The following is a 17,881-nucleotide window of genomic DNA, read 5'->3' as shown; positions in this document are numbered from 1 at the left end:
AGTTGTCTGTGCTCTTTCTCGTTGGACAGAAGCCTACCCGGTTTCAGATTACACTGCCCCGACTACTGCCAAACAGTTAGTTCGAGAATTCTTCCCACGATACGGTTTACCACGTGTTGTATACTCAGATAACGGCCAGCCATTCTCATCCGAACTAATGAAACACGTTTCACTTCTGTTAGGTTACCAATGGAAATTCCACTGTGTCCGACATCCCGAGGCAGCAGGTCTCGTGGAACGTCATAATCAAACTCTGAAAATTAGATTGTCCAAAGTATGTAGAGAAAAAGGTGTCGATTGGATAGTAGCCTTACCAGTTGCGCTCTTTTACATGAGAATGGTAGCACATTCTCGAACAGGGCTATCCCCGTATGAGGTGATCTTCGGTAGACCACCAAATATGTGGGGGACGCCTATACCTCGTAAAATCACTGATGTTGACTGTAATATGCTGACAGATTACCTGGCTTCCTTGATGTCTGCACTACAATCTTGTCGTTCACAGGTAGCTGCAGCTTTTCCCGATAACACTGAGGTGAAGCCCCACGACGTGGTTCCAGGTGACCTGGTTCTTGTGAGGAATTTCGACCGGAACACCCAGCTGGAGCCCAGGTGGCAGTCGCCCAAGCTCGTCTTGCTGACTACAAGGACAGCCGTGAAGATTGAGGGACGTAAAGGGTGGTTGCACTCGAGCCATATCAAGAAATTTTATGGACTACCGTCCGATGTGAACACTCAGCCCTGCATTCCCTCACAGACAGACTCAAAGCTCCCCTTGGTTGAAAGGTCGGAGAACGAACTCTATAAACTGAAACTAAGGTCTAGTAAGTCAGACAATTTGATTGTTTAAGTCCTCTCCAAGGTGAATCGGTTGAATTTGTCTCTGACATGTATCCTCTGGACCGAAATAGAGAGAAAAATAGACAGATACAGCTTAAAAAACATGCGTACTGTAAATCGCTTCGTAGTCACTGCATAATGACATTATTAATTTTGTTTTTTCTAAGTCTTCTGATCATCATTTCTAGTGTATTGCTACAAATGTATTACCCTATTTCTAAACGTGCTTACAATGCTACTGCTGAACATTCTTTTAGCGAACTACCTCCGCATGAGTTATCTTATAGATTTGCGCTGCGCAACAACACTTTTATTAGTATGTTACATCATTCCCATCAGACCAGCAATGCTACCAATTGTTGGATATGTGGCCGACTCCCTCCCTATCAGAACTATAAAGGAGTTTTGCCTCTCTTTCCGTATCCGTTCACACACAATGGCTCTTGTGGAGCATGGTTTAGTTTGATTAATTCCCTAGATTCAAATTCAGTAGTTTATCAAGACAACTGGGTATGGGGAAACCTGAACCTAGTTTTGCTTAAAGTCTGCTACCCTAACAAGGAGGGACTTCCCAAAAGAACAGGAACTGATCTAGAAAATGAAGTATATGGATTAGGTAACTTTACACTTAACCTCATGATTCTGAATGTTGAATCCGAAGCTACACCAATCTTGCCCGCTATGTCAGTATTTCCAGTTAAAGGTGAATTGTGTGTAAGAAAGAATGGTTCCATACACCTGGGCCATAGTAAATGTACCACTGTGATAAAATTCAGTGATCAAGGCAAGTCTACATTCAGAGCTTCTCGTCATTCCTACTTCATATGTGGCCAGACTGCATATATACGTTTACCTCTAGATTGGGATGGTACCTGTTACATAGCATTCCTTCTGCCACCTGTTTTCCTAGCCCCTCCTGACTATCACAGAAATACCCATTTAGTACACAATAGACAGCAGAGAGATCTCCCGATTGTCGATTACACTGAAACGGCATGGGAGCAATACACAGATTTCAATAAAGGTTTCTTTCCCTATATAGGTACAGTCACTAATAGTAAACTGATACGTAGATTAACTAGAACCCTTGAAGCAGTAGTGAATGAGACTACTTCCGCCCTAGGCAACTTAACAGAGGAGCAGTCTGCGATGCGGATTGTTGTGCTTCAAAATCGTCTTGTCCTTGACGTCATTCTGGCCGATAGGGGCGGAGCTTGTAGGGTCATCGGATCAAGTTGCTGTGTTTTCATACCAGAAAACTCGCCGTCAGTATATAAAGCCATAACTCGCCTTCATAAGATTATAAGCCAGATACACCAGAGTCCAGGCACTTGGTCTGGTTGGTTCTGGAGCGTGTTGTCAGCCTGGGGATGGAGGATTCTATCCTTCCTAGGTATTGGCTTTCTCATATTATTCAGTTGCTGCTTATGTCTACAATGTGGGCCAGCGATTTGTGGTCTGTGTGCCACATCGTGTATCCCGCCTTCAAGTTTTCGTTCAAGATCCCGGAAGAAGAAAGAAGAACAAATGATGCTATATGAACAGATTGATGGATTGATGAAGATCGATATCTCCTGAGGGTCCGTAGGGGACAAGGAGGGAATGAGGAAATATGAATTTTATGATCAGTTATGTCCCCTATCTTAGACCCCAACGGCTCCATGTACATGCTACAAGTACATGTATGTTCCCTCCAGTTCCAGTTATGAAGACGCAAATACATGTGCGTCCACCGTCAACATGTCCTCTTTCAGATCCGCCATGAATGAGTCGGATATTCCGTTCCTAAGTATGAAAGGCCACCGACTTTATGTGGTTCACTTTCCATGTTTTACAGTTCAGGCGAGTAGGCCCTGAATTCTGCCATCAAGCCTTTTCCTGCCTTCTACCTCTGAAAGCTCCAGTCCGAGCCCGCATCTGTATCCATGAACTTTGTCCTACTCCCTGCGCGGCTAACAATGCCTGATCCGGCCTGTTGCCTGCCAAAAACTGTATTTCACCTTCAAGATTATCTGCTCCGCTCCTCATCCGATGCATTCCTGTCTAGTAGTTTAGGTAAACATTCTTCCAGCTACCGAGCAAAGGGCCAGGCCTCACTGTCCTCACGCAAGTAATTCATAGCCCCTGTTACTATGGAAGATTCCTGCCCCCTCGCATCTCATGTAGACACTTAGACGCTTGTACACGCACTAACAGTCAGTATAGAATAGATTCCGTCCGAGAGACCTTTCCTTTTGGATAGTACAGTTCTTTAAACATAAGATATTAGATATGATTTGGGATTAGGTTGACATGACCCCCCAGACTTCTGTCTCCACATGTAGAGCTAAATGTCAAGTCCCCTTCACCCTCTAGTTGCACGTCAATCACACGTCATGCGGCTGCGCACGCATCTCTGCCAAGTATTTCTGCTGACATTGCAGGATTCTTTTATGGATCCACCCACCTGTGACATCATGTTTAATGACGTTTTTAGTTTACGCCTATGTTTACGCCTTTTTTTATTACGTATGTGTAGTATTATCTATATTATCAACTGTTACGCCTCCTGCATCTGTCTTAATGTAATGCTTTTCATATAAATATCTTTACTTGTCAATAATGTATTGCCTTCCCTTCCTGAACCCTCGTGGTGATGGAATTTGATGCCTATGGTTCGAACCATAATTCCTTTATAGAGGAATAAAGCCTTTCAGAACCTCTAATACCACGGATTCTGCCTCTTATTTTTACTGAGTTATTCTTACTAGACTTTACCGCATGAAAAATAGTACAGGTAATTAAATATTTACCACAGAACTCAGAAAGTAGAAGGCACAGGACCTCTGAGATTCAAAAGTGCAGGAACTGGGAAAGTAGAAGGCACAGGACCTCTGAGATTCAAAAGTGCAGGAACTGGGAAAGTAGAAGGCACAGGACCTCTGAGATTCAAAAGTGCAGGAACTGAGACACTATAAGGCACAGGACCTCTGTGATTCAAAAGTGCAGGAACTGAGAAGGTAGAAGGCACAGGACCTCAGAGTTTCAAAAGTGCAGGAACTGAGAAAGTATAAGGCACAGGACCTCAGAGTTTCAGAAGTACAGGAGCTGAGACAGTAGAAGGCACAGGACCTCTGTGATTCAAAAGTGCAGGAACTCAGAAAGTAGAAGGCACAGGACCTCAGAGTTTCAAAAGGGCAGGAACTGAGAAAGTATAAGGCACAGGACCTCGGAGTTTCAGAAGTACAGGAACTGAGACAGTAGAAGGCACAGGGCCTCTGTGATTCAAAAGTGCAGGAACTGGGAAAGTAGAAGGCATAGGAACTGTGAGATTCAAAAGTGCAGGAACTGGGAAAGTAGAAGGCACAGGACCTCAGAGTTTCAAAAGTGCAGGAACTGAGACAGTAGAAGGCACAGAACCTCAGAGAATCAAAGGTGCAGGAACTGAGACACTATAAGGCACAGGACCTCAGAGAATCAAAGGTGCAGGAACTCAGAAAGTAGAAGGCACAGGACCTCTGAGATTCAAAAGTGCAGGAACTGGGAAAGTAGAAGGCACAGGGCCTCTGAGATTCAAAAGTGCAGGAACTCAGAAAGTAGAAGGCACAGGACCTCTGAGATTCAAAAGTGCAGGAACTCAGAAAGTAGAAGGCACAGGACCTCTGTGATTCAAAAGTGCAGGAACTCAGAAAGTAGAAGGCACAGGACCTCTGAGATTCAAAAGTGCAGTAACTGAGAAAGTATAAGGCACAAGACCTCAGAGTTTCAGAAGTACAGGGACTGAGACAGTAGAAGGCACAGGACCTCAGAGAATAAAAAGTGTAGGAACTGAGACAGTAGAAGGCACAGGACCTCAGAGAATCAAAGGTGCAGGAACTGAGACAGTAGAAGGCACAGGACCTCAGAGAATCAAAGGTGCAGGAACTGAGACACTATAAGGCACAGGACCTCAGAGATTCAAAAGTGCAGGAATTGAGACAGTTTTAGGGACAGGGCCTCAGACATTCAAAAGGGCAGGAGCTGAGACAGTAGAAGGCACAGGACCTCAGAGACTCAAAAGTGCAGGAACTGAGACAGTAGAAGGCACAGGACCTCTGAGATTCAAAAGTGCAGGACCTGAGACAGTAGAAGGCACAGGACCTCGACCATTCCATGCCTCAGAGATTGCAAATTGTGAGGCTTCATAGATTCCAAGACACCGGACTTCAGAGCTTCCAAGGTGCAGGTTTCAGAGATTCCAAAGTGCAGGGCTGTGGAGATTCATAGTGCAGGACTACAGAGACATGCAGCGTTGCTGAAATTCCAATGTGTAGGACCTTGGAGATTGATTGGTGGCTATCTTCAGATGTTTAAGGAGGCAGAATGTCAAATACTCCGAAGTGCATGACTTCGTGGGTTTTAAAGAGCAGGCTGGACTGCACAGACTCCAAGATACAGGGCATCAGATATTGACCAGTGCAGGATTTAGGAGAGTTCAAGGAATAGGTTCAGAACCTCCCAGGTTTGAGATGGCCATCTTCAGGTATACTAAAGTGCCTGAGCCTCTAATATTCTAAAGTGCAGGCCTGGGACAATTCTAAGTAGAAGAGTCTGAAAGATTCCGAGGTGGAGAGTTCAGAGATTCCATGTTGCTGGAATTTGTTGGTTCAAGTAGTCCGGGATTTAGAGATTGTGAGATTAGAGATGTTACAAGGGGCGGCCTCCAGAGACTCCATGGTGCATGTCCCTACACACTCAAAAGGAGCAGAAATCACAGGATTCAATGGTTCCCAGGTGACAGACCACAGAGATTGCAAGGTGCAGGACCACAGAGATTCCCAGGTCCAGGACTTGTAAGACTCCAAGCTGCAGGACCTCAGAGATTTCAAAGTACATGGCTTGAAAGACTCCAAGGTGCAGGATCACAGAGATTCCCAGGTCCAGGACTTGTAAGACTCCAAGGTGCAGGACCTCAGAGATTTCAAGGTGCATGGCTTGAAAGACTCCAAGGTGCAGGGCCACAGAGATTCCCAGGTCCAGGACTTGTAAGACTCCAAGGTGCAGGACCTCAGAGATTTCAAGGTGCATGGCTTGAAAGACTCCAAGGTGCAGGACCTCAGAGATTTCAAGGTGCAGGACCACAGAGATTCCCAGGCACAGGACTTGTAAGACTCCAAGGTGCAGGACCTCAGAGATTTCAAGGTGCATGGCTTGAAAGACTCCAAAGTGCAGGACCTCAGAGATTTCAAGGTGCATGGCTTGAAAGATTCCGAGGTGCAGGACCACAGAGATTCCCAGGTCCTGGACTTGTAAGACTCCAAGGTGCAGGACCTCAGAGATTTAAAGGTGCAGGACCACAGAGATTCCCAGGTCCAGGACTTGTAAGACTCCAAGGTGCAGGACCACAGAGATTCCCAGGCCCAGGACTTGTAAGACTCCAAAGTGCAGGATCGCAGAGATTCCCAGGTCCAGGACTTGTAAGACTCCAAGGTGCAGGACCTCAGAGATTCCCAGGCCCAGGACTTGTAAGACTCCAAAGTGCAGGATCGCAGAGATTCCCAGGTCCAGGACTTGTAAGACTCCAAGGTGCAGGATCTCAGAGATTCCCAGGTCCAGGACTTGTAAGACTCAAAGGTGGAGGACCTCAGAGATTTCAAGGTGCATGGCTTGAAAGACTCCAAGGTGCAGGACCACAGAGATTCCCAGGTCCAGGACTTGTAAGACTCCAAGGTGCAGGACCTCAGAGATTTCAAGGTGCATGGCTTGAAAGACTCCAAGGTGCAGGACCTCAGAGATTTCAAGGTGCAGGACCACAGAGATTCCCAGGCACAGGACTTGTAAGACTCCAAGGTGCAGGACCTCAGAGATTTCAAGGTGCATGGCTTGAAAGACTCCAAAGTGCAGGACCTCAGAGATTTCAAGGTGCAGGACCACAGAGATTCCCAGGCACAGGACTTGTAAGACTCCAAGGTGCAGGACCTCAGAGATTTCAAGGTGCATGGCTTGAAAGACTCCAAGGTGCAGGACCTCAGAGATTTCAAGGTGCATGGCTTGAAAGACTCCAAGGTGCAGGACCTCAGAGATTTCAAGGTGCATGGCTTGAAAGACTCCAAAGTCCAGGATTTCGCAGAGATTCCCCAGTGTTGGAAACTAGAAATTAATTACAAGACACGCAATTAAAGCCATTTTAAAGTACTGCTTGTATATTCCCCAGCGGAGTGACCTGTCTTTTCATCTTTCCTTTTCTTTCATCTGCCGTAAGCACTGGACATAGTCTCAGGAAGCCTTCTAGTGCACTGAGGCAGGCTTCTCTCACTCCGACTAGTATGTTTGTACTGAAGGACATTGCCACCTCATACTGAGAAAGTCAGCTCTGTTTTCATGCCATCTTGGGATTTGTAGAGAACTCCCTATATATGCCCTTGCACAGGGCCGTGTAAGGGGCGTCAGACAGTTCATGTGACAATAATGGACTTGGACCAGTTTGAATCAAGCGTTGCCGAATAGTCTTTTTACCCATTGACAGGCTTTATTGGCTACCAATCTATGTCCCTTCATCACTGCACGCCGCGTGGCCCTGGTGTGTTCGGTATTCTGTGCTTTGAGTGGGGTTTTCACCTGTTAGCCTCACCCAGCCACTGCCCAGCAGGTTGTACCTGGGTTGCCATGTGTCATTGGAGTTTTGATTGTTGTGTGTCAGTAGTAGGACATGCTGTGCACTGGTCCACAGGAGCGCCTGTGGTTGCGGTATTAATATTTCTAATAACAGGATGTATGTAATGTTCCTTATGTTATCCTGTAAACTGTGTTTGCTCTGTAACACCAACATGAAGTATCTGCTGTTTCAGGTGTAATAATGTGATCCAGCAGTGCCCAGAGATGTTGAAGATTTATAAAGGTAAATACAATTGGGTTTATTATGCATGTTTGATACTGTTTATGAAAATGATATAGTATTATATGCTTGATAAAGTGTGCACATCTGCCAAACAGCAAACTATCTAACTATACTCACAGCTCAAGAAAAAACATGAATCTGTTCAATCCAAGACAGCAGAAGCAAATAACTTCGAAAGTATTTTTGTAATGACATGGGGCCAGATGTTAGACCGTTTTTTTATGGTTGCAAACGGGAAATCGGCCCGTTTGCGACCACAAAACAGGTCTACCCTATTTACAAACCCTATTTTACGAGTCGGTGACCTATTACCGACTCGCAAAATAGGGTTTGCGACTCGCTATTAAGAAGGGGCGTGCCAAGGGCATCCCTTCATAATAGCGAGTCGCACTTCAAGGTAAGATTGTTTTGCGGTTGCAGTTGAGGGCGCAAAACACTTGCAATTTACCACCCATTCAAAAAGGGGGTAAGCCACTCGCAAAAAGGAAGGGGTCACCAAAGAGTGTCGCAAATTTGCAGGTCGCAAAATAACGCAATTTTGCAACTTGCAAATTGGAAGTGTCGTACATCTGGCCCAGTATGTACTAGTTCTCAAATCAGAGTCCAATTTCTTAGTTTGTATCTCCACCTTTGAACTTTTCCAGAAGTTTTAAAGACTTTTTGGGATTGCATGCCTTTGAAATATAGTGTTTTTTTCAACATTGAATATCTCCACAGTTGATAGATCTACTGACCTGGTTCCCGTTTGATTCTTGCTTCCCTCCTTGGATCATAAGAAATTCTACTGCGGTAATTTTGCTCTTGCAAATACTCATACTGCGGAGAATGGTAATTTCAGGCTACACAATTACTGCAGTATTCTGAGATGTTCCCCAAGAAGGAGAAATCTATGTTTCTGAGGGAATTATCACAGACGCCTGATTGTTGTCAGAAAGCCACTATATTCAGGAGCAAGCTAGGCACAGCTTGGTTTTATTCCGCACGTACAAATATGTATATATGTATGTATATGGCATTTCTATATCGCAAACATAGCTAAAAGGCAGGGCAGCCTCATCCTTAGCGCCCTTCAGTCCGCCACCAGAAGGAGCCCTGAAATGTAACTCCCCCCCACACACAATCTATTGGTTGTCTGACCTGCCCATGCATCACCTTCTCAGCACCTCTGTCACCTTCTCTAAATAAAGTGCATTTTCCAGCAAAGGTGAATGGACATTATCATGTCTAAATAAGTGTGGGTACTCATAAACGATGGCTACATGCCTCACTACTGCTACCCCCTGCGCCTTACAAAGTCCTGACACCTCTCTGTTCACCTCCTGCCACACCATATTGATAGCTGCCGTTTTTATTGCCCCCGCCTAACTCTCTTGGGCAACAACTACATTCACATTACCAATGTCTTTTGTATGACTATTTCACTGTTTCAAAATCTATTTTGCTATTTTAATCAATTTCAGCCTTGTGGACTGCTCCAAATCATGTTCTGGTAAGTGCAGCATCAATGCAGTTCCCATGGAGACTGCATCAATTGACCCACCCGCATGCCGCCTAATCCATACCGGTGAACCACTCCGTCATCCCCACCCACATCCAGACTTCATTTTTCCCATTTTCACCTGTTCCCATCACCCCCGCCAATAAAAGAACTGTTTCAGTAATCTGCCCTTTGTGGTCTTGCCTATCCCCACATACAGTCAATCGTCCACCATCTCAAGTTTCTGATCTTATGTTCTAGTAAGCCCCTCTTAAACCCTCTTTGGCTGCCTCTAGCCTAAAGCAGTGTGTTCCGAATTCCTCCTCATTTAATCCCACTGTTGGAAAACGGCCCTCTCTGAAGGGTCACCCCAAAATGATTTGCCTTCCTCCTCTTTCTCTGACCATCTTTTTGTTGGACTTAGGACTCTAAGCACCCAACCACTGCTGACCAGTGCTGAATCACATGTGCTCTTCCCCTAAACATGGTAAAATTGGTGTATACACAATTGATATATTTAATTTAATTGTAAGTCTCTTGTAAAGTGGTAGACTATGTACCCAGGGCCTGTAAATTAAATGCTACTAATGGCCTGCAGCACTGATTGTGCCACTCACACAAGTAGGCTTCCAAACCTGTCTCAGTCCTGCCACTGCGGGGTCTGTGTGTGCAGTTTACTGTCACTTTGAATTGCCATTTAAAACCCTTCGCCAAGCCTTAAACTCCCCTTTTATTACATATAAGTCACCCCTAAGGTAGACCATAGGTAGTCCATGGGCCAGAGTGTTGTGTAAGTCAAAGGTAGGAGATGTATGTTTGAATTTAGCATGCCCTGGTAGTGACAAATACCCAAATTCATTTTTCATTACTGTGAGGCCTACTCCTCTCATAGGTTAAAATTGGGGATTTCTTATTACACTTTTAAGCTGTAATTCCTTGTTGAGAAGGAGTAGTCATATCATGTTTTATTTATTTGGAATGGTAATGATAAATTCTCTTTACTTGTAAAGTCAGATTTATCATTACTGTTTTATAAATACCACTTTTAGAAAGTGGACATTTCTCTCCCCTTACAGCTATGTATGCCTGCAGCCTGTCTCCTGTTCACGTGGGTGGGTGACAGCTTCACTTTGTGCATTCCTTCTAGACAGCCACACACAAAGGGAGGGTAGGTGTGTCTCCCTCAGTGCCCATCTGTATCCTAATGGCTCATCCTGGGCAGGATGGGAGGGAGGGAGGGAGGAGCTGACACTTACACCTGAAGAAGCAGTGTCCTGTCACCATACAAAGGGCTGATCACCCCCTACAGATAGTCTGGAGCCAGGGCTGAGAAAAAAAGGACTTTTGTGCACTTCAAAGACCCTTCTTTGAAGTCACCTCCTATTCAAAGGCACAACTGGGTACTAGGTCTCTGACCCCACAAAGTAGTACAGTCCTGGAACTGAAGCTACTGGACAAGAAGAAGGAATGCTGTGCTGAGGATTTTTGCTTGCCGGATTCCAGCTCTGGAAACTGCTACCTTGCTGTACTTTCTGCTGCCTGCTTGCTCTCTATGACTGTCCCAGTGCATCTCCAAGGGCTAGCTGACTAGCCTCCTGTTCTTGAAAGAATCAAGGACATCAAAGTGTTTAACCCTGCTCCTGTGCCTGGTTCATTGGAAGAGACTCCAGGTGCTTGCTCTAGCACAATTGACGCAACTTCTGCTGCAACTAACAGAATTGACGTATCCACTTGGGAACAGAATCGCTGCCACCACTGAGGGATGATCGACACATCCCTTTGACAAGCTTGGAAAAACCCAGCCCATCAGCTATGTAAAGAACACATTGTGGAACTGAAGCTCGTCTTCGGAAACCAGCGCACCGCAATCAACGCTTGGAGAAAAACAACACATCTCTTCAACTGCGGGAGTGATATTGACACATCGATCTGCGCATCTCGTGCTTGTGGCAAGGACTAAGGTGCTTTTGCTCAGCGGGCCCACGTGGACAGCCTGAACTCTTGACTTTGTCCCAGTCCAGCTCAACCAGGTAACCTCTTGAAGCGCTATTTGATTCTAAGCGCAAGAACTGCATCTGCATTTAATCTTCTAAAATTCATATCTGGACTACTTATTGGATTTTGGTTGTTATGATTTTGTTTTATTTATAAAATCACAATCTATTTTTCTATACCTGTGTGGAGTCTTTTTGTGGTGTTTTCATTATGTTACTGTGTGTTGTGTTGCACAAATACTTTACACATTGCCTCTTTACATAAGCCTGACTGCTCTGTGCCAAGCTACTAGAGGTTGAGCAAAAGTTGCCTTTTACTCTGTAGAGAGGAAGATGTCCCATGAGCTGAGCCTCCGAGAGCTGGACATAAGAGCACTACAGGTGGAGTCCAGCAGTAATGGTGGCAGCGTACCTGCAGTGTTCACTAACGAATCCAGAGAATGCAGAAGCCACATACCCAAAGACTTGGTGCCCACGCATGTGGTGGGGGATGACAGACAAATGGTTTGCAGCCTATGAAGTGGCTCTAAGAGTGCACAAGATGCCAGAGGAGTCCAGGTGGGGTAGTTTGTGGAGGTACATGCCCACAGTGGGGAGGGACACTAGAGGTGGTGGGGGACCAGACACACCACTGCAATGAAGGCCATCTTAGTCAACATGTTTGGACTGACACCTGAGAAATACAGATTGAGGGCCAGCCAGAAGATCTCATCACAAAGTGGGGTGGATTTCATAGATGATGCATTGTATCTCAGCCAGGCTACACTCCCTAAACCTATACTAGCCAACCTTATCACACATTTTGCAAACCACAAACTTGTTTCTGGTGTCTTCTTGCATAGTTGGTGAACACCTCTGCCCAGATATCTATATTTATCGAAACCCTCGGCCCCTTTGCTAATTCCCTCTCTTGCACCTCTGACCCTTCCTTGCATCTCGTCTACCTTTGTAAAAGCTTGAAGAGAACGCGGAAGCTGACGTACATGCGGCAGCAGGAGTTGTAAGAATACTGGGCCTGACAAGGGTCTCCGTTACATACAAGGTGAGAATATGCCTGTATGCTGATTTTGGGTGCCCATTACCTCCCTCTTGTCAATGGTAGATGTGTCACTCCCTTTCTCTCGCTGGGCCGGCCCATTAATGCATGCATAGTGAGCAGGGCAGGGGGCCTGAGCAGAAGTGGCCTCACTTGTTTTCAGGTGTGTAAACTAATCCGTGCGTTTAAAAAAAAAAAACTCCCCACTTTTTAGGTCTCACCGGAGCCAGTGCATGCGCTGCTCTGGCGAGACATTTAGTAACTGGGCTTTAAAAAGTCCGACCACACACGTTTGCTTGTGGCGTCAAGCTTGCAGTTACGCACGCGCTTACACGCACAGTTGCCATCTGGCTTTACGTCACGGCCCATTAAGCCTTACAACCCTCAAATCACTTTCATGTTCATGCTCCTCCACCTCTTGCTCTCTGCTCTCACTACCCCCTCCCTTCTCCACCTCTCTCCTCGTCAGTCACCGGGCGTCATCCAGCTTTCCTATCTCGTCATGTGCACGTGCGCACGCACGTACACCGCACTATCTGTCCAACTTAACCTGTGAGTAATTATATCTGCTTTGATTTTAGCTTGAAGTAGATCTTTGAACTTGGTTTTGCAACCATTCTTATTTCCTGTTGTTCTTTAAAATGAGCAAAGGGAAGCATTACACTATCTCTAACGGGCGTGCTGGGACTACTGAGCCATTGGGATGATCTACAAAGAGATTTGCAACATAGGGGCAACTATCCAATCTGTCTCCTCGCTGGTCGACCCCCATCTCTTTGAACCCTGGTGATAATAGTCAGGGTCCTCTTAGTGACTCTTGGTGTGCAAATGTAAACAGCTACTCTGTAGTTATTACTGAGTTAATCACTCCTATACCGCCCCCCAGCATGTTCCTGGTCCTCCTCCTAAAAACGAATCAAAAGCCGGGGCGGCTCCATCCAACACTTACGTTTATTTGTCTGCGGTGTAAATGAGCTATTCATGTTTGGCTTTCATGGCCAGTCCAGTGCTGTCCCTCCCTGGGACGCTTCCTCCCAGCATCACACTGTGCATCTGTTCTTTGTCTTCTGCATTAAATGTGGCCAACGTTGTGGATTGCTGTACAAACTGCGAGCTTAATCGAGGCCTTAAAATAACGGTTTCAAAAGTAATGAGCATTGACAAAGCCGATAGGTCGCGCCATCGAGAACAATTGGGATAGTTTGTGCTTTTTGACGATGCTGAGCAGCAAAAAACATAAGCATTGGCAAAGCTTTGTGATAAACATTTTAGCCATGACATTAGTGTTCGATATACTGAGCTTGTTCACTAAGACGTCTTTGGTGAACCCGAAAACATTCAGCAAAACGATATTAAATCATTGTTACTGGTCCTGTGCATTTTCAAACCAAGCACTTTTTGCGAATTTTCTGTTTTTGTTTTTCTGCATTTGAGCTCCTAACGGGCAAATACCAGTGTCTGCAAACACTATTTGATTTGATCATTGTTAATACCACGGTGAGCATGATCATGTCCGACCTGCACATTAGACTGGCTTTGAGATGCACAATTTGACAAGAAATTCTTAGCTGGATATCCTCGCTGTCCCCAGTAAACTTACTGTGAAATAAAATGCAGTGTTGACATTAAAAGTATACCCTATGTAATGAATTTAGTGAATGATGCTCCCAAAATTAACTAGCAAAGGCACTGTGTCACAGCAGCATCACTCAGCAACACTACAGCATCACTCAGTGCCACCACAGCATCACTCAGCACCACTACAGCATCACTCAGAGCACTACCGCATCACTCAGTACCACCACAGCATCACTCAGCACCACAACAGTATCACTCAGCACCACCACAGCATCACTCAGCACCACCACAGCATCACTCAGAGCACTACAGCATCACTCAGTACCACCACAGCATCACTCAGGGCTACCACAGCATCACTCAGGGTCACCACAGCATCACTCAGGGCCACCACAGCATCACTCAGGTCGGGCCACAACAGCATCACTCAGGGCCACATCAGCATCACTCATGGCCAACACAGCATCACTCAGGGCCACCACAGCATCACTCAGGGCCACCACAGCATCACTCAGGGTCAGGGCCACAACAGCATCACTCATGGCCACCACAGCATCACTCATGGCCAACACAGCATCACTCAGCACCACCACAGCATCACTCAGGGCCACCACAGCATCACTCAGGGTCAGGGCCACAACAGCATCACTCAGGGCCACAACAGCTTCACTCATTGCCACATCAGTATCACTCATGGCCAACACAGCATCACTCAGGGAAACCACAGCATCACTCAGGGTCAGGGCCACAACAGCATCACTCAGGGCCTCAACAATATCACTTAGCGCCACCACAGCAATCCCTCAGCACTGCCACAGCATCACCCAGCGCCACCACAGCATCACTCAGCACCACATCAGTATCACTCAGCATCGCCTTCGCACTAGTACACCACCACATCATCATCACTCAGCAAGACCTGAGCATCATTCAGCATCACCTCAGCATCGTCTCAGCACCAGTCACCACCACCACCACCACCACCACTACCACCACCACCACTACCACCTCAGCATCACTTAGCACCACCTCAGCCTGCTCTCGGAATCTGCCATCTGTTGGTTCTCCCCTAGCGTCTGACCGCTGCTTGTGTTATAATACAGGTACTAGTTCACAACCTTCACCCTCAGATTGTTTATCCCCCTCAAAAAAAAGCTTTAAAAAACAACCATTGGAATAGGCATAAACAAGTTACCAGCATTGCAAGAACAAAAGAAAACTGAGGACATTTTTTAATATGGTAGTTCTGTTGGATATAATGCCTTCTTGGTCATATATAAGGTAACAAAAATGCTTCTGACACTTTTTTCTTAAAACTTTTCAGCAAGCTGCACAGCAGCCACACTTCTCTACAGCACAGCTTAAAGACATTGGCAAAGTCAATAGCTCTGCCTAAACACTTATAAGGCCCCAAAGGCGAGACCTATTGGCTATACCAATGCTTGTTTAATAACATTTCACAGAGGCAGTGGTTTGCGGAAAGGCAATATACAAATGTGGGCCACTTTTGTTTAGCGTGCCAGGCCGATTTTCAATCCCAATCCGACCCTGATCGGGAAGGCTTCTGAGAGGAAGCCCGATCGGCCTGTAGGCCCGTGGTTTGCTTGTCTCCCCACCTCAGCTCATCACATAGGCTGGGGAATCGCGTGCCACAGGTGCATGCGAGCCTCGCAAATGTGGGCATAAATATATAAACGCGGTCGTACTGCATAATGTTATAGTCAACAACATGCGAGCCTCACTTATGCTGTGCTGTAAATAATCGTGCTCGCGCTACATAATGTGAAAAGAGAGAGAAGCAAAAATGTTATGCGCAGAAAAAAAGCATGCCCGGCCGGTGTTCCATGAAAGCAGTCGTTGCGTAAAAGCTTTAAAGTGAGTGCGCTGGTTCAAGTAAAAACATGGGGGCAGATTTATGTTGGACTTGCGACACTTTTATGCCGCCGTTACGTCACTTTTGTGACGCAGCGGCGGCGTAAACCCTGCGCCACGTTGCGCCCTATTTACATCGTGACGCATCTATGGAGATGCGTCACGGTGTAAAGCCCTGCGCCACATGAAACCTGCGTCAGGTTTCATGCGGGCGTTTCTACGCGGGGGGGGGGCGTTCCGTTGCAGGAACGCCCCTGAAAAGTGACTCAGTGAAGAGTCACTTTTCCAACGCTGATGCGTCAAAACCCTGCGCCTGCTTGAAGCAGGTGTAAGGCTTGACGCACCACGTTACAGCTAGGGCAAGTTGGAACAGTGCTGGAGTTGCGTCGCGCTTGCGACACAACTTCAGCACTGCGCCAACCTTATGCCGGCAGATGCGTCGCGCATCTGCTTGTCCTTGCGCCACGATGCGCCGCATTGTAAATGCGGCGCATCTGCGGTGGCGCAAGTGCAAACTTGCGTGACGCATCTTCCCTGGCGCATCCTTGCTGATTTGCAGGGATGCGTCAGGGAACATAAATCTGCCCCGTGCTTTATTACAGCGTTTCGTCAATGTCCACACTGGTGCCGTCCAACTTTCAGCACGTGCCGTGCTGAAAGGCAGAGGTGTCACTCAGTTAAGAGCCTGGTGTTCGTAGTGTCCCCGCGACGGCCCCTCTCGTCGTCAGTAGGACATAGATACATGTTTTTGAAACATGCACTTTTATTGAGATGGCGCGCGCACGAGGGGCTTCTAAACGTGCACTCTGCCGTCCCTGCAGCCAGCGGTATATTGAGGGAGTCCTGCCTGTGTCGTGTCCAGAAAGGCCGGGGAAAGCTGTAGCAGGAGACGCCCCGGCACAATCTCACATATCACAGCACCGGGTGAGAGACCGACTATGGGGCGGTCGTTAACTTAGAAAAATAAACATACCAGCGTTTCTTGTAGAACCTGGAAACAATACATAAAAAATAGCTTGTGCGATTCTTCAGTATTCCTTTTTAACCTGGAAATCCAACCTCTACCAAAACGGCCAATTATTAATAATTTATATAGGTATACATGCTTTTCGCTGGTTTCCATTTTGTATGTTATATTTCAAAGGGGGGAATTTCCAATATTGATGATCCTAACGTTTTTTTAATTTTATTTCACCTTTCTTGTTATAAAATTGTCAGACACACCGGTAACTATTACTCATGTGTCAACCCTGATGATTGCGCCAGTTCCCGTGCCTTCTCACTGGTAAGAGTCCACACCCTGCTCCCTTAAACCGCCAAGGTGCCCCCATGGCGCGTGATACAATGCGGGGCGGGAAACGGCCTGAATAACGATTTTTTAACAACGAGTGTCCTTAACGACAACTCATAAACAACGACCTGGAACTGAACCACGACCTACTCAACAACTACTTTATTAAACAAGGAGTGACCTTAACTACGACTTTGACCTATAAACACTAAGAAAAATGCAATTAATTTAAAGATCACTTTGAAAATTATTTTTAATAAACTATCTTGGACAGAGAGACAGTTTTAATTTACCTAGTGCGGCCAATAGATGGCACTGTAGGATTGTTTTCATCTGATGTTTTAATGCTGACGTGTTTTTTTTAAAATCCCTTTAAATGGAGCATTTGGATTTAATCTTACGTTTGATGTGCTGCCAAATAAGTAAGTATACTAGTGAGGAACACTTTCACATCCCAGCTTCACAGTGACATTCTGTATGATCTCTGGCATTTTGCAATTGTTTATTCAGATTATATAACTCAGTAATCAGAAATAGAGTAAATTGATGTGGCATGCTGCATCACGTAGCCATTGGAATATATAATATCATTTTAGAAACCGACCACCCGGCACTTACTCTTTCTTAAACTAATTATAGCAGGTTGTTTTTCATCACTAGGATCACCCTTGTAGCGGGATTCCTTAATTTATTTAACTCAATTCTTCTCTCTTTTCTGCAATTACTTCTGCAGCTCTAGGAAAATATTTCCGTAATCAAACGTAAAAACAAGAAAACATTTTTCTTTAATTTAAGTCTGGAGATTAACGGATAGTAGCATTGTAGAAATTGTCAATAAAATCTGAGGTAAGCCTCTACGTGTAAATACCAGTATTGTTAAAAAAAAAAAAAAAACATTGGAGAGGCATTTAAAAAGATGTCCGGTTTGTATTTCCAA

The 17,881-nt window shown here is 45.7% G+C and overlaps 1 protein-coding gene across 2 annotated transcripts in view; it reads left to right on the top strand.

The window, feature by feature from the left end:
- Nucleotides 1-17,881, top strand: part of LOC146869324 (E3 ubiquitin-protein ligase TRIM39-like) — a 168,382-nt gene that overhangs the window by 85,330 nt on the left and 65,171 nt on the right. For both annotated transcript variants that reach the window (XM_085649386.1, XM_085649473.1), the window contains exon 5: nt 7,647-7,696. In XM_085649386.1, coding sequence (XP_085505512.1) covers nt 7,647-7,696 — 50 coding nt within the window. The remainder of the gene's footprint in view (nt 1-7,646; nt 7,697-17,881) is intronic.

Source organism: Triturus cristatus, chromosome 1_1 (assembly GCF_964204655.1).
Source record: "Triturus cristatus chromosome 1_1, aTriCri1.1, whole genome shotgun sequence".
NCBI lineage: Eukaryota > Metazoa > Chordata > Amphibia > Caudata > Salamandridae > Triturus > Triturus cristatus.
This window is presented reverse-complemented; position numbering and strand designations above follow the sequence as displayed.